The sequence below is a fragment of the Echiichthys vipera genome (genome assembly GCF_963691815.1).
Source record: "Echiichthys vipera genome assembly, chromosome: 7".
Classification (NCBI taxonomy): Eukaryota; Metazoa; Chordata; class Actinopteri; order Perciformes; family Trachinidae; genus Echiichthys; species Echiichthys vipera.
The window spans coordinates 21916836-21938012 of NC_139832.1; the positions used below are offsets into that span (position 1 = coordinate 21916836).

Sequence of the window (21177 nt, forward strand, 5' to 3'; positions counted from 1 at the left end):
ATGTGAGCATCACACAATTTATTATTTACATCTGTTCACCTTTTAACATGTTAAAGTACCTTCTGCTGAAAAATCTAAGAAAAAGATACTTACTGTGTCTAAACCTATAGAATCACAAACACACACACACACACACCTTATAGATCAGCTCAGTGCTGTCAGTGTGAGTGAGAGACTGGCTGCCCTATGACTGATATGATTTATTCATTGCTGGCAGTGGTAACTCAAAAAGCCATTAGGAGGCATTAAAACGGAGACACCTCACATTACTCTTGCATGAATAATACATGTTAAATAGAAGAAATGAGAAGCGTGCGTATGCATGTGTGTTTGTATGTTTACATAAATAACACAGTAACTAGATGTGACATTTATTTTGTAGCTTGGAAAGGACATTTTTTAATTTTAGTTTTGATTAGTTTGATTCCAAAATACCAATCAATTAGATATTTAATTATTTTAACAAATAATTATTTATTTATTTAAAAACACTCAAGATCAGCATGTTACCTTAATACGATTATGATTATAATGATGATAAACTCATTATTATATATATATATATATATATATATATATATATATTATGACTGTTCAAAAATAAAAGTGCATTAACAAAAGTTGGTGCATGTGTGTGTGTGTGTGTGTGTGTGTGTGTGCATGGACATTACTGCTACTACTGTTGGCAGTCTGATCTCATTACTGATGAATTCATTTCAGTTTCTCAATAATGATCACATAAGGTGATGGTAATGGCCACTTGTATGACTGGGTTTCATATAGTTGGCACCACCAAGTCTGTGTCGATTAAGTATACAATGTGTGTGTGTGTGTGTGTGTGTGTGTGTGTGCGTGTGTGCTTGTGTCATTGCTGGCTCCGCACTGACGGCTGATGTCTTAGTGTATGAGTCAGTCTCAGCCACATTACTCATGTCTGCAGACCTACCTGGCTCCAGCGTTTCTATCCAAGGAGGCAAGAGGCAGAGGAAAGAAGGGGATTGATCTGAAACCCCAGACGGAGGTTCAGTGACGTACAGTGAGAGAGGAAGACGGGAAGCTGAGGGGTGAAGGAGAGAGAAGAGGGGATCTGAGAAAGGAGAGAAGTGAAAGCAGAAGGATCTGTAGACCAGAGGCACCGAGAACAATATGTGATTATCAAAAAAGGAAGAGATGCATGCAGTCTTGCCTCCGGTGCATTAAACCCAAACCAAGTACAGTAGTGTAGTCAAAGCATCCTGTTTTTAATGCAGTACATTTTCCATGCCCCCCCCCCTTTTGTTTCAAGCAAATCAGACATGAAGTCATCTTGTGCCAGAAGCAACTCAACAGAAATAGCTTGCATGTGGCTCTGAGGTCGTGGGCAGAGAGAGTAGAAATGATAACAGAGCAGCAGCCACTGACTGACTCTCACACACAGCAGACTGTTTGTCAGCAGCAAACAGTCTGCTGTGTGTGAGAGTCAGTCTGCGTCTTAGCAACGTACAAGTCATCATGTCTTTGTGCTTCCTCCTCAAACAGCATATCTAATTATGGGCGAGTATGTACAGTGGAAATGGATTTTTGTCTTACAAATAGGTCTGTTAAAGGTATTTTGTGTCTATAACTTCTCAGGATATTTATTAAAAAGAAGACAAATGACGTAGTTTGTTAACTTTTAATTTGTATTGGAATATATAAGGTTGAGATAGGAAAAGGGCTTGAAGTGTTCTAATAAATATACAAATATAAGCATTTTAATAGAAATGTTCCATTAGTCTGGCAATATAAAAGCATTTAAAAAAAGTGAAAATCCCTTTCACATCAGGTACTGTACCTTATCAGAATCAACCTTTTACCCTGGCTCCTGTAAAGATGAATAATAAGTACAATATGCCATTTACAGTGTCCACAAATTACAACTCCACATTATTAATTCAGTCAGGAATAACTACTAAATGCCAGAAAAGCTGTTTTAAATAACTCACTGCTGATCATCCCAATAGATTGCCTTCAATTTAAGACAGTAAGAAAGGGATGAGTGCTTGAAGAATACCTAAATAATGAAAGGGTACAGACTTAACTGGCTTGGTTGTACTGTTTTCAACCTGAGGGGAAACTACAAACACTTATGTATGTGCAGCCAAACCTGTGATTAGTCTAGTTTTCATAATGACCTTGATCGCTCAGTGAGATGAGGCAGAGTCTGACCTTGTGTCAGCGGTGCCGCGTCCACCTGAAGCCCGGTCGTCTTCTTCGGTGGTCTGGGATGTGGTTTTGGAGGTGCAGACGCTGAGATATGGGATATGCTGTGTGTTGGCGACTACAGCGGCAGGAACAGTGTTTGTGTGTGTGTGTGTGTGTGTGTGTGTGTGTGTGTATGTGTGTGTGTGTGTGTGTGGGGGGGTGTCGGTGTGTCTGTGTGTGTTTGTGTGTTGACTCATTGATGGGGTATGGACCTGGACAGAGAGTGCTGATGGGGCTGATGCTGAGACAGAGAGAGTTGCAGTTTGTTCCACCATTAGAAAGACAGAGGCAGATGTCAGCACCATCAGCTGCTTTAGTCAGCACATTGAACATACACACACACACACACACACACACACACACACACACACACACACATTCACAGTGAGGAGGGGGTGCCTCCCTTTTACATACAGCGCACAGAGAGGAAATGAAGATACTTTCTCTTTTTCTCTCTCTTTGTCCATTCATTTAGCTTCATTGCTGAAAGCAGAAGCTAAGTGAAACCAGACAGACAGCACACACAGTCTATCTGTTGTCGGCTTGACTGTTGGAACAAAAGTATTGATCGCTTCTCACCTTCCTGTCAGGGGACAAACTGAAGCCTCTGAGTTTGATTGGGAGCCAGCAGTAGGTGGCAGCAGTCAGTTACACAACACCTGCCTGAGTAATCAGAATGACTGTCTCTACTTTCCGGTGTCTGCGCAAATCAAGCCATTTTCTACTCCATCAGCTCTACCCTCTCAAATCAACCATTTTCAAATTCTGTGAGCACTTTTGTTGTTGTTCATATCTAGGCTCCAGGCAGCACAGAGAGCTTGTCGAGGCCTTTCTTTGTTTTCCAGTCTTTTGCTAGTCCAGACACCCCCTCTTGGTTTGCTGTTACGGTGCAGTGTTTAATGCGCAGATGGCCATGACAACACTAACTGCATTAAGTTGGATTACCTGAGGCCTGCTGTGCCAGCCAGGGCCTCCTCCTCACCACAGGCCTCACACACCACACACACACACACAAACACACACACATACACACACACACGCACACACCTGCACACACTCACACACACATGAACACATGTACACACGCACGCATGCACGCACACGTGCGCACACACACACACACGAACACACACACACACAAGCACATGCATTGATGGTCTGCCTGCCTTCATTTATTCTGCTAATTTCCACCGTGGTGAGTTTTAATTCACGCCGAAATGAAGACGGACTCATGAATTGCGGATATGACTGCACAAGGGCAGCAGCAGCAAGAAATTATTGGACACATATGTTTGTACCAAGGTTCATGTTGGCCTGGCACAGAGCAGAGGGGAACTACCACAGGCTGCCCGGCGGCCCAACCCACAGAGCTCAGGTTTTTGTCCACTTGCGTGAGAGATGGATAGGGATGAGAAAGAGGTTAGAACGAAGGAGACAGACAGAGAAATAGTAGGATGAGCAAGCTTCCAGACTACAGGGTTATATGAGGACAAGAGTTTTCCAAGGGAAAAAAAGGGCAAGAAATGCTGTTTGAAGCCAGTCATCCTTGGTGACGCGTGGAAAAGTGTGGAATGCTGTGCTGACGCAACTTTCGAGCAGTGAACGTGTGCAAAGAGTTTGTGTTCGAGATGAAAGTGTGCGAAAAGGAGCAACACAGAGAGAAGAAGGAGAGGAAGAAAGAGTGGGCATGTTCGGTGAAAATATGTGTGTGCATGTGTGCAAGTGGAAACGTGGAGAGAGTGCGCTGTAGCCTGCTGACGTACCAGTTCCTAACTGTTTCCATATAGCTGCCTGGGAAGAGGCGCCAGGCAGCCTCAGCATGGATATGTCTGGTACCCATCAGCCAATGTGAGAGGGAGGATACACACACACACACACACACACACACACACACACACACACACACACACACACACACACACACACACACACACATGCTTGCTCAACACATGCAACACATACTCACACACTTGAATGCGTCACATTTTCAGGTCCGTTCCAATGAGATGTACTTGCAAAACATGAATATTCATTCATTCACATAAACAATAAACAACTTTTTCCATGTAAAAACACAAAGGCATACTGTACGGACCAGCAGCAAACAGCACATTCATGCAAACATGCATGTACAGATAGATGACAAATGAAGGAAAATGACATGAGAACATAATGAAAGCGGATTGGAAATTAAAGGAATTGCGTTGATGAATAGTGAGTCGACAAGTAAATGTAATTGCCAACTTTGTTAATAATGAATTACTGTACTACATTACTTTTTCTTGCAAAAATACCAAAAGTTCTCTGGTACCAGCTTCTCGATTGTAAGAATGTGCTGCTTGTCTCTGTTTTTTATCATTGTGAATTGAATATGTATAGGGTTTGGACTGCTGGTCAGAAAATGTAAGACACTGCAGACATTACCTTTAGCATTATGGACATTGTGACAGGCATATTTCATTTTTTTATAGACCATAGATTGTGTAAATAATCAGCCCAGCGAATAATCGATAATGAAAATCCCCCGTCACTCAACTGTATATGCATCGCACATATAGACAGACAAATGCATATACAATTACACTTAAATGCACACAGGTATCCCATATGTGGACACAGACACATTTACATTTGTCCCTGCAGACGGTCTCCTTCCCATATATTTATTTTAGTGCACAAACAGAATGGGAAGTTAAAATACATAATGGTAATTATATACACATGAGAACTATGGAAAAATGCATCACAAAGCTATTTCAGGCCTCGGAAAGAGTTTACAGTACATTGGCAACAAGAAACCTGCATAGAAGTGCAGATTTCAGCACAGTGGAGAGGAGACTGTCGACGGGCAGGTTACCTGAGAGGCAGATCCATATAATACGAGCTGAGGGCACCTTGAAACACACACATACACTCACACACACACACACACACACACACACACACACACACACACACACACACACACACACACACACACACACACACACACACACACACACACACACACACACACACACACACACACACACACACACGCACACAGGAAGCACATTGTGAAAGGATTATCCGTTATGATCCAGGTGACAAATACAGACACCAACATGCCGGGCAGGCCGGTCATGTTAGAGAGATTGAAAGTGGGAAAGTGGGATTTACCATGTATTCCATTACCGCACTGGTCTTGTGATGGGTAATTCTCATAATGGCAATAAGATAAAGCCTCTCTCTCACACACACACACACACACACACACACACACACACACACACACACACACACACACACACACACACACACACACACACACACACACACACACACACACACACACACACACACACACACACACACACACACACACACACACACACACACACACACACACACACACACAGAAGAGCAGAGGGACTCAGCTGGAGATGCTGGTAATGCCATTGTCTCTGCCTGTCTCCTATTGGATTCTGTGAAACGCTCATTAAGACAGCATTGTGCTCACTGAAAAAGGCCAAGGGCCATCTGGTTTTGCATCCGCATGTGTGTGTGCTGAAAGGATTTGCTCCATCTTCTTTTGCTGCTTCTGCTTACCTCACTCGTCTCTCCCCGAACAACACACTGGTTGTTCTGGCTAGATTGAAGCAAATGGTGGAGCTTTGGGAGGGATGCTTCGTTTCCGGTGAGATGTTGTTTGATTGCACAAGGTGAAATTCCACCATGACATCATGAAACCAAAACTGCCTTTGTAGTCAAGCCCCCATTGAGGGGACTCGATGAATTGGCCCCCGTTGGATTTGGAAGCTGTTTTTTGTAACATCAGTGTGGGGGCAAATACCTCTCTTTGTCTTTCTATTTCTCTCTCTCTCTCTCTCTATTTCTCTCTCTCTCTCTCTCTCTCTCTCTCTCTCTCTCTCTCTCGCTCTCTCTCTCTCTCTCTCTCGCTCTCTCTCTCTCTCTCACACACACACACACACACACACACACACACACACACACCACTACCCCACCTCATTCTCTCATGCCCTAGAGTTAAGCACCGTTCAAACACATCACATCATTGGCAAACACTGTACCGTACAAGCTGCCCCCCCCCCCTCGTTGAGTCAATCTGAAAGAAGACAGGGAACAACTTAGGTGTGACAGTTTGCTCGCACACCATCAGACATCATCCATCCATCTTCAACAACTTGTCCCTATCAACCTTATCCCAGACAACGAGGCAGGGTACATCCTGAACAGGACAAGACAGTCTATCGCAGGGCACATAGAGACAAACAGAGACAGACAACCATTCACACTCACATCAACAGCTACGGGCAATTTAGAGTCATCAATTAACCTAACACGTGCATGTCTTTGGACTGTGGGAGGAAGCTGGAGAACCTGGAGAAAACCCACGCAGACACAAGGAGAACATGCAAACTCCACAGAAGGGCCCTAGCTGGGATTCGAACCAGGAACCCTCTTGCTGTGAGGCGACAGTGCTAACCACCCATTCTCAGACACAAACATCTATCTATCTATATTTTTACATATATGAAGGTGTGCTTCCATCTGGGTAGCTCTCTCTCCTGTGGGCCTGTATCACTGATGGAGGCACAGATGAGTCGCCAACCTGTGGTGTTGGCCCACCTGCATATTTCATCTGTTAGCTAGTAAGCTAACACTGAAACCCTTTTATTTCTGCTTCTTTTTTCACATTTTTTTTTAGCTTCTAAATCCTTATTACAGCCATCATTTACTTCTGGATGTAACTGAGGCAAAAAAAATTTTTTTTTAAAAGATAGTCTATTAATGCAACCAAAGACACAAAGTTGAGATACTTGAGTAGTTTCCTTTTATGCTATTATGCACATGTTCTACACTACCTACCAGAGGGTAATATTGTACTAATGAGGAAACATGCTTATTTGCTTCCTTGAAGATATTTAGACGAGAACATTGATATCACTAAATGATCTGTACTTTAAGTATGAAGCTATAGCCAGCAGCAGGTTAGCTTGGCTTAAAGACTGGAAAAAAGGAAACTGCAACCCTGGCTCTGTTTAGCCCCCTGTTTTTCATATAGAATAAGCTCAACACTTAATCAGATTTTGTTACTTTTGGGTGGGCACGACAGAGGTTGGCAAGCCGTTTCCCCATTTCCAGTTTTGAAGCTAAAGTAAAATAAGCTAACCTATAGCCGGGGTCATCCCTATGTTCCCCGGTCACATAAGCCTCTGCCTTCCAGGATTTAATTTGACAATTTGTTAGGGCTAGAGGTTACGGTTAGGGTTAGGTTTTTGGGGTGAACCTAATCTAGGGGATGGACATCACTGGGAACGAGGGCACAAGGGGACTTTCTGTGTCATTAGAACACTTCAAAAACCTGCTTTAAAAGACATAAGTCGGTTGTTAAAGATTAAAATGTTGGTTAAAATGTAAATTTGTATTTAAAAAGACACACAGGGTACCATTGGGCAGGAAAGTCAACCCGAGCAGATTTAGTTATTAAAGCACCCTTCTTCCTGCACAATTGCTCCCTTTGTATATCAGATATCATGAGGTGCCATTCTATCATCTCATTTAAAAAAAAAAAGAATAATAATAAGTAAAATAAATAAATTGTCAAATAATTTATTAAAACTGTGTGTTTGTGCAGTATAAAAGCAATATATATATATATATATATATATATATATATATATATAAACACTTAATGTGTTATATATATATATAAATGTGTGTACCCAGGATAAAAGGTTAGATAAAAGTGCTTTAAAAGTGTTATAATATAGGTGCATGCATTTCAAACTTTCAGATAATAAAATCAATCTAAAATTCAAACCATCTCTAAGGATAAATTAGGGTGAGGGGTAGGGTTAGGGTATACGTAGGATACATAGGACCCTTTCTGTGACGAGTTCCCTGGTTCACATACAAAACGGGGAACATAGGTACGCTCCCCTATAGCCTACCTGGTTTTAGCCTCATATTTAAATAAATTTAGCTCACTTTTGTACTTTTATTTCAAAATATGATTATGGTACATGGTTAATATATATCTGTGTTGAATTGTCTTTCAATCTTATAACACTATAAGCAAATTTGTATTTATTTATTTAACAGGGATAATGGACATTAATTGACTAGTTAGCTTAATAGCTAAATGTTATCAACAGTCCATGGGCAGGCAAATCCACACTAATTTGCAGTAGCTAAACTTCATAATACAACTGGTATTCTTATCTATAAAGTTATTTTGAACACATCATCTCTATTAAATAATTCAACACCTCATTAGATTTTAGAAGCATGTGGGACAGTCTGAAAAAGAAAATCAATCCAGCCATGTTGTGCAGTCGGAGTGGAGTTGGTTAAACACAAAATCAATACCAAGACTCCAGGAGGCGCAATGTTGTAATGTGTTGTTTGTCTGTTTGGTGGCTTTCCCTTTTTAGCCCCGTTCAGCCCCCATGCAAGCACACAAGAAGAAAAGAAGAAGCAAAGAAGAGTTTGTATTTTGTCATGTCTGTATTTTTGTCTCATTTTCACAAAACATGTACATGGGAAGGAAAAGCCTTTCAATAGAACCTGAGGTATTTTTGCGTCAAGCAGCCTAAGGTATCAGGATTTTCTTTTAAAAACTCACCAAAATTCATCAGTGTTCTTAGATGAGTTGCTATTTACACAACATAATAATAATAATAATAATGATAATGATAATAATAATATTTCGATAACAACAATTTTAGCAAATGGGACAGCCTGCATCATCTTTGTTACATGTCATAAATTATTCTAACAACATTTCTTAAAAATATAGGGAGGAGGTTGAGGAGAGGTTGCTTCGGCCCGGGGGGGAACAGAGGAATCTATCCTAATTTTTGTAGCTGCAGCAGCCCAAGGTCAGAGATCACCAGAAAAGCTAATCAAGGGTCAAAGGAAAAATGAACCATTATACATTATAAATAAATAACCATCTTGCACCAGGATATCAAAGTTTTAATTTATTTCACCTCTGGATACGAAGATCCGCCTTTTCTTCGTTCCGTTTTGTCATGCTGTTTTTATCAAAGCTTTGGAAAATAAGAAATAAGAGCAAAAAAAGACAGAGAGAGCGAGAGAGAGAAAGAGGGTGAAAGCGAGGGAGCTTTACGGACATGCATTGTGCTGACGTACCAGCAGCTGTGTACCCTGTGCCGGGCTTGGCTCACTGAAAGATCCCCTGAGAATGAAGAGAAGGGTGTGTGTAGGGCCTACGTTTCACACGTGTGAAAATATGTGTAAGTGCATACGATATAGGGCGTGTGTGTGTTGGTTTTAGCTTTGGTGGACGCACTATGATGATGGCGAACTGGTGCTGGCTCGGAGAGGACACTCTGTGGAAGTCTATAAGTCTCAAACTTGTAAAAGAGTGTGCGTTTGCTTGCATATAGTTGTTGTTATGCAAAATCTCATGACACTGGCAGAAAGTGATTAACTGTATATGAGCGATCAGAGTGTGATAAATCCTCAAATTCACACCACAGAGATTATGTTTTGGATCTTTACCATCCTCCAAATATAAAACACAGACTCTATATTTGTACTATCATATCTCAAGACTTGGCTTTCAAAGTATATTGTTGCCATGGATGAGGGGTAACTGAAAGCATAAAAGTGCATTTCAAAGTCATACATAACTCTCCTCAAAAAAGGAACAGCACATATTGCTTGCGTGATTTGTTGAATGTGTGTATTTGTTTGAGTGTTCATAAATACCATACAGCAAATAATAATAATAATAATAATAATAATAATTCAACAAAAGAAAAAAAGAAATAAATCCACAAAACATTATATTATTTCTCATTACCAGAATGAACCAATACAATAAATTAAAACTATAAGTGAACAAAAAAGTCCATTAAAATTGCTATATATATATATATATTCATATTGTATATATAGTATTTGTCTGTCTGTAGTCATCCTTTCTGGTGCATGCTCAGTGGTGACCATAGATGGTGACTGGGAGCAGTGGGAGGGGGTTAGGGGGGCGGTCTGTAAAGGAGCTGATGGGCCTTCAAAGCCGACCCTCGCCACCATACAGATACCTCAGCCCTCATCACGCTGTTAACACTGGAAACAAGGGAGCCAAAGTCAAGAAAGACGCACTGTGCTTTAAGTGGGGAGGGGGTCTTTTTCAGCACCAAAATGCTGAGGATCCTTCATTGTTTGGATACAGTACCGCCGTTAGATTAGTTCCTTGGGATCTCTCTTCCTTGTGCCGTGGTGATGTGAGGAGACGGTGCTGTTGAGTCTGTTATTGTTGTCTGATGTTGCTATGCAGAGTCTGTAGCAGGCAGAGCCACTGGGAGGGGGGGTTCGGCCGTGCAAGGTTCTGAGGCTTTCTGACACTGGGATGAAGCTTTGGGAGGAAACATGGGACTTGGTTCAAATCACAAGCTATACACCCACTGAAGCACACTACAGTAGACTGCAGTCAAGCAGTTTGTGTCCGAACTCTGTCAAAATAGGGATATTCTTTAAAGTAAGGATGCAACATGAACAACTTGTCCTGGGTCGTTTCTTTTTTATCTGTGACAGAGCTCAGAAAAAGAGTTTCAGTACCTACAGTCACCCCCTTTACCCCAGCCTCCCCGCAACTTTTATTCAGGTTTGTATAGAGTTCAGGATTGCAAAGCACCACGTCACAGGCTCCGTCTCTCCAGGTGCGAATGCTAGTTCGCTTGCAAACCTTTTCACATTAACTCTCTGCTTGTGTATTTATTTTTACTTCTCTCAGTTGGAGTCTTTAACACTGTCTGTGAGGGGAACACAAAAAGAGCCTTTTCTACTTCCAGCTATGTGTCCTTCTGATTCGCTCCCTCTAATTAGGTCCGTTTTTGCCCTCAGGGGACAGCTCTTATCATGTCCACTATCTGTCAGGATACCTCAATGATCTCCATGCTCCCAGAAAAGCTCGACTGCTTCCCAATCTTTCCCAGTTCTTCTCGGGATCGCGTCTCGGAGATGCCCTCCTCGAACTCCATCTGACAGCTGCGCCGCTTGAACTGCTTCTCTGAGGCAGGCCCGCTGTTGTTCACACTGTTGGACAGGGTCCCTGTGGTCGACGACGTGGTGTCCCGGTGGTCTCTCTGTGTCTGTGGTGAGGAGGACTTCTCCCTCTGGGGTTTTTCTCGTAACCGCACACCTTCGCTGCACCCAAACGCCACATACGCCGAGCTGCTTCCAAACCTTACAGGTGACTCATCTCCCCTTCCGTTCCCTCCTCCTCCCAGCTCCATCTCTCTCTCACCGCTCTCCACTGCCCCAAAGTGCCAGGGGGCATCTGTGGTGGGGGTGACAGGAGTGACCGGAGTGGTGGCCTGGACAGTGTCTCTGTGTTTGGTCCACATGGCCCCAGACCCCACAGTGGGCAGGGAGGGTAGTGGCAGGAGCAGGGAGCCCTTTAGGTTCTCGTCCAGACTGGGGCTCTTGTGGTCCAGCGACAAGCTGAGGGTTTGTGGAGGTTGGTGTGGTTGGGAGTGGACTGGGGAACTGCCGGAACAATGCTTGGGTTTCCTCCTGGGTCTGGATGAGGAAGAACTAGACCGATAGACTCCTTCACTTCCTCTGAGCCCCAGACCTCCAATGCTGCCTCCGCCGCCTGGTGAGGGGAACGGTGAATCAACGGAGCTAGGGCTGTCTAGGACGGGAGACTTTGAGCAGACACCATTGGAGGTGCCTGTTTCTGGGCTGTCAAGCTTGCACAGCTTGGGGACGTCTTCAGAATGTGTGGGTGCCAGGCTGGGGCAGGGGGGACTGTTGGGGGAGTAGACCGACTTAATGTCCAGGGAGAAGGAGCGTTTAAGCCGGTTAGTGTCCATGATCCTCTCTGCGGAGAGGTGTAGGCCGTTGAAGCCTTGCTGGAGGGAGGTGGGTGATGGCAGCTTGGGTTCTGGTGGGATATGTGGATCTGCAACAGACGAGCTGTAGATGCTGTGGTGACCATTCATCTCAAAACCTCCATTAACCTCTGAGCTTTGCTTAGTATGGTTTTCAGAGATCTTGTCATCAGAGGTTGAAGATAAAGCTTGCAGTAATTGCAGGCCCTTCTCAAACTCCAGAAGCTGGCCCAGGAAGTTGAAGTTGGGGGATATGGACGGCCTTCGGTCCTTTACAAACCTGTAAGGAGGAAAAGAGTTGGAAATATTAGTCACAGGAAAACAAGTTTAACAAGGCTACTCTTGAAGCCCTATCTGTGTTTGACTGTAAATCATGTCTGAATCCATGAGACAGAATTAGCCAGAATTACCCCAGCTGAACTTAGAGTAGGGTGTGAACTGATGCACAAAAACATCATCCAGTGCCAGTGTTGTCCAGACAACGCAAAGCACAGCCTTTTGTACACACACCGTTTCCTGGCAGGCATCATAACAATTTAATTTCTCACGAATGGGGGAGGAGGGTGAGAAAATCGTCTAGCATTACTTTTGAACAACTTTTTGCTGCTGACACCTTAGCTCAGCTGGTGGAGGATGGGAGGAGCAAGCGTACCTGTAGGCATCATCAGATGACAAGCCCATTGTCTTCATGATGTATGCAATGGCGATGGTTGCTGAACGCGAGATTCCAGCCAGGCAGTGCACAATGACTCTGCAGTTTGACACCTTAGCTTTGTCTGTTGTGGGGGGGGACGAAAAGGTATGAATACACGTTTAGCACAAAGTGACAATCAACGTCTACTGAAAGTGAACTAACATTTCCTGGGAGAGTACAGGGGGGTCACCTGAACGGATGTGCTATACCTGACGCAATTGTTACTTAAGCTGCACATGAATGTTTATTAACTATGACGGATATATCGTCTTGAATATCATGGCATTCTTCCACACATAACAATTCAATTCCTTATAAAGACACTCCCCTCAGTGGCCTTCCATTCCAAACACAATATTGTTTCATTCAATTTTTTCCTCCTCTTACCTATGAATTCATTTGTTTTGTCCAGCCAGGGAAGCAATTTCTCACAGTAGTTGTCGTTAACTGGGATGCGCATGAAGTGGCTTTCACTGATAAAGTCTGGCTTGGGGCAGGTGTTGCTGGCGTTCAGCACATAGGTGATACCGTTCTGAGCCATCAGATCCTTCACAGATAGAGATAAAATGAGTTCAAGGTCATGATTTGTTTCCAGGTAACAATAACACGTTATCCTCCTATGCTGGTGATAAAACAGGTAAAAAGATGCAAACTTAATTCTACCTTGTTGAGGACGTCCTTCTGTGAGCCCAGGTAGAGGTGTGGAAGGATGCGAGTGGGCCCTACATTAGCCACAGGTAAACAGGGCTGGGACAAGCTCATAGGTAGAGCAGTGGCAGGTTTCCCTTCACACAGGCCGGGGAAACAGGAGGAGAATGCAGCGAAACCTCCTGCAGAGAAAGAAGAGAAGGAGAGAACTGGTTAGGTACACTAACGATTTTCCACAGAGCAGTCGACACACTTGGAGCTATTCAAATACTTCCATGAACTCAGGAACAACATTGCACCACTATTAGCAGACTAAACAGACGCTCTGTAGGCTTTCAGAGGTGAATCTGGGCTACAATGTCTGGGTCTTGCTTAGTGCAACAGGAGCAAAAAAAAAGAGGCTCTCTGTGCTTCTGTGTGCAAGTTAGGTTAACTGCTGGGCGGCCAGGAATGCGTGTGTCTGGCCCTTTAAGAGGCAGGCGGCTCCACTTTTGGCATATGTGTGTATGTATGTGTGTGTGTGTGTGTGTGTGTGTGTGTGTGTCTCTGTTTCCTGCATGAGCTCATGTCCTGTAGCAGTGCATTGCGTCAGGCTGGGGGAATGAGAGAGGCCACAGGTGCAGGGCCAGGACAGAGGCCCAGTAACATCCCTCTGACAACTGTATCTGCTATCCAAGATCACATAATCTTGCAGTCAACATATGCTCAATATTCACTCTCACTGTCCATAATTCTTTGTCCACACGGACATACACCAAATAGGCAATGCTTGCCCCCACTGCTGCACACAAATACCCACACTCATCATTACTCTGCAGTACCGCGGTTGTATAACTACAGGGTGGGGGCCAACGAAAGAAGCTGGGGGTGAGGTGTGTGTGCGCGTGTGTGTGTGTGTGTGTGTTGAGGAGTGGGTAATGACCTCGCTGAGGAGGGTGTAGAAGGTAGTAGAGTGTTCCAAGGAAACCCTGAGCCCCAGAAAGAAGATTAAAACCTAATCCAGGTTCAGCCCTGCCTGACCCAATCTGAGACGTAGCGCACACACACAGTGAGAGTGAGTGAGTGAGACATTTCATCACTGTAAAGTAGCACACACGGCACAGCGCAGGCAGGACATTGCCATCCGTTGTAACACAGACCCAGCTGCACTACTAATGTAGCAACGTCTGGAGGATAGCAGCATTGGTGTTTTTCGCGTTATTTCACAACAGCACAGCTTCTGAGGTTGCATGCGTCCTCATGACCCAGAGCTATTCTGGGTGCACTGTCACTTTAAGAGCAAAGCGAAGAAGGGTTGTCTGTTTCCAGCTATTAATGGCAACCGGCGGAGCAATGACATCAGCGCTCCACATGGGGGGGTGGAGTGGAGGGCTAGGGGTAGATGCATAGATGTAGAAAGAGTGATCGGATAACTTTACAAGAAGTCAAAGGACAGGCTGATAGCCTTGTTGCTAGCACATGAGTGTATGATCATAACCTTTTTGGCCTTATTAGAGTAGACTAAACAGCCATTTGTAGTTCACAGTTTACAATATCCACCAGAGCCTCTTCCTAATGATCCTATGGGCGGTACTACAGTTTCAGTAATTGATAAAACAGAGGGAGGAAGGGTAGTTCTTTGAAGGATTTCTTCCTGGTTTCTCTGTTCCAGAGCTGCTGGTCTGGGGCCTGTGCGCGCGCAAACACACACACACACACGCACGCACACGCACACGCACACAAAGTAAATAAATTATGCTACATATAGCCCCTTTCACAGGCATATACATACTGTATCAGTGTGAGGAAGTGGGAAGTTTCTGGAGACATTTAAATCAACAGGAAAAGTCTCACGTCACACATCAACCATTTCCCTTTCTATGCAAGGACATTGTTAGAGAGTTGTTAGAAGGACAGAAGGCAGGGCGTTCCACAGTGGAGACAGCGTTTGTGTGTGTGTAAACACTGAAGAGAAAGTGTGTGTGTGTGTGTGTGTGTGTGTGTGTGTGTGTGTGTGTGTGTGTGTGTGTGTGAAGGGAAGTGAACGCATGGATGAAAATACTCTCTAAAAATGTTCTTGCCCTTTGATCGTGTGTGAGTCTGCTTTAATAATTACAGACATGATTACTGTAGCTGACCTCATTTCATGTTAAATAAGCATCAAAACGATGGGAAGACTGGCGGTCCAGTGTGTGACTGGGAGAGTGAGTAAGGGGTTACTGGCGTGAAGCGAGACTGAAGTCAGAGATAAGGGAGCATTTTTAAGGGCTATTACATTACAGTGAGATCACGTCAACACAATTACAAACGCCTTCCTTGTAGTCAAAGCTTTACACGGCTGCCGCAAATGGACGTTAGTCACACAGGAGATAGTGTGTTATTTTCACCTCGTCACCTGACCCCACTCTACTTAAGGTTGCCATGACAGCGAGGAAGGGCAGTGAAGTTGATGACAGTTGGCTTGTCGTGTCCCCTTGAGTGCTGTCAAGATGGAATAAAACACACACACTGAGCGTCCAGAGGGCAGATAAACACACGCACACACACACATACACACACACACACACGCACACACATGCACACACGCACATACTCCAAAAGACAACGATGACACATCTGTCCATTCCAATCTAAACACAAAGCACACATAAACACACTGTACAGTCACACTGAGGTCACTGAAAATACCCTGTGATACACACCAGCCCAGCTGTCCATGAAGATGACATCACAAAGTCAACTGGGACAGATGAGTTCACCTTCAGTGCAACGTGATGATCGGCAGATACTGACACACTGCTACATTAAAGAGATAAAGTTCACTGGCTGCACAGGTCAGGGTAGTCAATATTTATCAAGAGGTCTTTTCACACTTGTCTCAAAGTTACATTTGAAAACAGAAACACTGTTTTCTGCTTAACAGAAATAAAGCCTGCTGTCATTTGAAGTCACATGCTGAAGCCAAAAACTTGTGCCACGCAGATATACTATTGAAACTTGAAACTTTGATCTATGGGCTTCCACATTGAGTTCTGCACAGCACCATGTCATGTATCATGTGCTTCTGGAAAATTTACTTGGACAGGATGTGACTAACCCAATTTTGACACAGAAAAAAAATCTTTGGGTAGAAAGAAAACACACAACCGGGAAAGAGGGCACTGTGCCGCCATCGGCGATGCTAGCCAGCAGTGACTTCCTTTTTCCGTTTTCCTCTGCCCACTTCATCACTTGTGCAACTGTTTATTTTCCTCTCTTGCTCGGTCAGATCCGAGCACTCAGGACTCCTTTGTTCGCCCGTTCCCCCTCCTCATCAGTCATTTCCTACAACTAAATATTCACATTTCAGTTCAAACGTGCGGGTTATTATCCTCGTAGGTATGAGAAGCGTGTGTGTTTGGTAGAAGATATTTTGATCAGATTTGTTCTTTGGAACGTGTGCTGCTGCTGCAGAATTGATGCAGAAAGCTTAAAGACGAATGGAAGAGGAATCCCAGAGATATTGACCCGAGGAACAGAGACACACAGCACCTGCCTGGCTGTTATGGTTAATGGGAGCTTTGCTGTTACATCACTGCTGCTGGTACAATTGAGTACCTCGTCAATACAAGCTCACCCCCTCCCTCTTGCCTCTGTGTGTGTGTTTCAGTCTCTGTGTAGCTCTTGGTTGCCCTCTTTAACTTGTCTGTTAATGGAGAGGGGGTGGGGGGGCGCACACAAGGCAGGCATGTACATACACATACACAGACAACCCTCCCCAAGCCTGGGGGCATTGATCTGCCTGAATGAATCCCCTCCACCCCTTCCTCCATCGCTCTCCTCTGTGGTTCATATCAAGGGAGACATGACGCCATCCTCTGTGCCCCTCCAGCTGTCCTCACTATGGAGGGGAACATTAGCATCTCAATGTGACCCCCCCCCCACCATGACATCATTGCACACATGTCCCACTCAGCTCCACAAAGGCTGCGCTGCAAGCTGGAGAAGCGATGGGAGTGTGTGTGTGTGTGTGTGTGTGTGTGTGTGTGTGTGTGTGTGTGTGTTTTAGGCGGCAGAGTCTGTCAGAAATGTTGTGAGTGACAGACCATAAATGAGGTAATGGGATGATGTCATCGCTTTTCATGCAGGGCGTCAGGTTGATGGTGGCCGGGAATGACTGTATGATTAACATGTCATGCTGGCTGATGGTTAAACTGTTTATTGTTCCTCTATCTTAGCAGACAGATAGCGGGGGTATGTCACTTTGATCAACTGCTGTTCCAGCAGTACCGTGTTATTGCAATACAGGACTATAAACGCTCCTGTAATTTAGCCTGCATTCACAAGTCTATTTCCACAGAGATGTGTTGAAGTGCCTCAAAATAACCTGTGACAGACACAACTCTAATTTCAAATGCTGATGGCAAACGTGTGATTCTTTTGCAAGCTTTTCTCTGAACTAACAACTTTGACACTTGCAGCTGCAAAACCTCGCTGAGACGGACAGTGCCTACACATGTGCACACGCACAAAGAAACGCAGGTAGTGTGAAGTGGTACAGGTGTGGAGGGCTGCTGTGCTAACTGCTTTGAACCGGCTTTCTGATATGCACATAGCGTCTACAGTACATTTGCCTACAAACTTTATTCTCCTACATTTATGGCCAAATGAGTCTGACTATAACGCCAGCACTTTAATGACTGCATAGATACTTTGGGCAATATGCATGCAAGTGTGTTGGGAATATAAAAAAGATTTTTGCACAGCACCGCAGCTCTGCATCGCCTCATTGCCTTGTGTGAAAGGTGTTATGTTAAACACCTGCAGTGCACACTGCACACATATTGATAACATAATCTCCACAAGACACCATTCTGCAGAGAGAGAGTGAGCAGGAGCGAGGGAAAAGCCAAGAGCAGAGGAGAAGAAAGGGAAAGAGAAAGAGCCTTTGTGACAGTTTTACATCTCAATGACCACAGGCTGAGAGAGCATGAGCACTATGTCATACCGCGGGTCACAGCTCCCCCCCCCCCACCTTTTTTTTCCTTCTATCCTCTCTTCCTTGGTTCTCTTCTTCATAATGTCATTCCCTTAATCCTCCTTCCTATTCTGTCTCTTTAAACATGTTAACTGTGCAAAAAAAGGGTGGAAAAACAATTATCAGGTTTGGCGATGTATTCTTTCCTCCTGTTGTAGCAATAAATCTGCTATTGATCCAGCACACATCCTTAAAATTCAGTTCACATCTCTCATTTGAAGCACGTCTGGACTGGAATACCTCAATACCTGAGAGCCCACTGTGCTTTGTGCTCATCTGCAGTGTTATCAGAGGGGGCTTTCCCCTCATACACACCTTCAACTGTATACAGCAGTGGTGCATTTTACACCTTTATATTAAATTAAATCATACTCCATGCTCTTTGCATGTTCACTATGTATGATAGCTCTGTAACCTCTGCACACAAAGGCCTACAACCTCGACGTGTTACTTGCCAGAAAGGGATGTTCTCATACCCTTGTTAACTTGCACAGGGACACGGACACACACACACACACACACACACACACACACACACACACACACACACACACACACACACACACACACACACACACACACACACACACACACACACACACACACACACACACACACACACACACACACACACACACACACACACACACACACTTCTCCTCTCCAGGTGGATACACACCTCGTAGCTCTCTCCCCTCCTTCATTCTGCGGACCCTGATCTTCAGCCTCATGTCTGTGTCCTGCAGGTCTGGCCAAAAACAGTCCTCCGCTGGGGTGATTACCACATCCAGAGGCATCCCCCAGAACACACTCCGTCTCAGACACACACACACACGCACGAGTGGAAATGTTCTTGTGTCCCCTCCTTCAGGGACGAAGCGAGCCCTCGCTACGCAAAAAAATGTCAGAACAAACAAACAGAAGTGTTGTCCTTTGATCACTGATTGAGGTGAGCCCACAGTCTGAGTGTAACAATCCCAAGTAGAAAAAACTCCTGCTGGTGCTCAAGTCCACTCTGGTCAAGTCAGCTGTTCCAGGTGTCCAGGCGGTGACCGTCGGAGACCCAGTATAACAAAAAAACTAGTCCAGAATGAATGTGGACATGCTCCTCAAGTCTACCTCTGGTCAAAATCCCATGTAATTGACCACAAAAATTCCTAAAATGCTCCTGCGTCAAAATTCAGTAATTCTGTGGTTTCGTGAAAAATGGTCGACACACAGAGAGCAAGAGGAAAAATAAGAGAGTAGTCTGTAATGCCTGTACGTATAAACCAACTGCAATGAGCCTGCAGCTGGGTTACAGAGCGCCTGTGTGTCTCTCTGAGCGCTCTCTCTGTCTCTGTGAGTCCACAGCCAGAAGAGCAGCCCACTATTGTTGTGTTGCTACACTCTCCCTGTCTCTCATTCGCTCGGTTGGCTTACACTCCTCCCTCTCCCTCCCTCCTCCCTGTTCTCTCTCTCTCTCTGCAAAGAGGATGACGGAGCTGCACTCTCTCCTCGAGCTCTGGGGGTGAATGAGCTCACTTGCTGTGAGCTCAGACTCTACCCTTCCTCTCTCTCTCCCTCCCCCTTCCTCCTCTGCTACCTCCCTTGCACCCTCCCTCTCTTGTGGAGCCAGCACTCCGTCATAGCTAATGTCTAAGGCATGTAACCACATTCCTTACTCACCCAACAAATATGCGGCCACCTCAGGGGCCGAGCTGCGGAGCAGGATAGAAGCTAAGACAGCTAGAAGGATTTTATACACACTGCTACAAAACTGAATGGTATCTGTTACTGGCTGATTACAGGGAAGAAAGGAAAAGTGTTGATGCGCATGACAACCTGCTTCTTAAGACAATACTTGCATGTTTGCTGAGGGTTTGCAGATTCATGCTTTTCAAATGTCTCATATCATTTTCATATTCAAATCATACTAAATACCAAACAAGATTACGCACCTTTAATGAAGCTTTACAGTGTGACAATAAGCAGAGGCTGAATACCTACATTAGGTCGATTGCCTTAAATGTACTGTAGCTTTGAAGCCCATTACACTCACTGCAGAGGGGGATTAAGACTGTCAGCATGTTGAAAGCTGATTTGTCTCCGAAGGTGAAGGGAATGTATGTGACTTCACCGTGTTTCCTGTGCTGGCTCATGTCTAACGCGCCTGTCTTTTGACATTGTGTTCTCGTGTAAAGATGATTGAAGATGAGATGAGGTGAGAGGAGAGAGAAAGAAAGAAAGAAAGAAAGTGAAGCTTTAGAGAAGGGAGGAGTAGGACAAAAGAAAATAAATGAAAACGGACAAAAGAGTAAGAGAAGACGAGGCGATGGGAAGACCAAATAAGCTTGTGGTCTGCAGCCATCATCCCATTTGACAGGCCACAGTACTTTCTGGTACTTTACTATGGAATGACAAACATGTAGCCCACAAGTCCAGCCATGGAAACAAAGCAGTACAGGGCTTAACATAACCGCTGGAGGAGCCTGAACATTAGCTAGTTATTATGCAAATACAGCTATTTTAAATACCTTCTAAAGCCCCAAACTGTGAACACAGGTTTGTATAACTGATCAGTTGAACATGGCGGTTCTTTATAGCTGCCGTTTTAGGTAATTCAACTTCTTGCTGGTAATAAATATCATGGATTCTTTGAAACAACCCCTGCCATAAGTGGTCCAGTCAAATGTCTTGTCTGTTCAGTCTCAGGTTGAAACATCACGGTACACTGATTACATTCAAACCAGGTCACATGGGATTCA

General features: G+C 44.4%; 1 protein-coding gene across 2 annotated transcripts in view; it reads right to left on the bottom strand.

The window, feature by feature from the left end:
* Nucleotides 1-8743: 8743 nt before the first annotated feature.
* The window catches only part of dusp8a (dual specificity phosphatase 8a), a 44447-nt gene continuing 32013 nt past the window's right edge, over nt 8744-21177 (bottom strand). The window contains exons 1-5 of one of the 2 annotated variants that reach the window (XM_083917183.1): nt 19110-19821; nt 13450-13616; nt 13174-13333; nt 12745-12868; nt 8744-12372 (exon numbers count right to left, since the gene is read on the bottom strand). In XM_083917183.1, the coding sequence (XP_083773309.1) occupies nt 11130-12372; nt 12745-12868; nt 13174-13333; nt 13450-13616; nt 19110-19227 (1812 nt within the window). In that variant the 5' untranslated portion in view covers nt 19228-19821 and the 3' untranslated portion in view covers nt 8744-11129. Of the gene's footprint in view, nt 12373-12744; nt 12869-13173; nt 13334-13449; nt 13617-19109; nt 19822-21177 lie in introns of those variants that run through there. The other variant, XM_083917182.1, reaches the window with a different exon arrangement.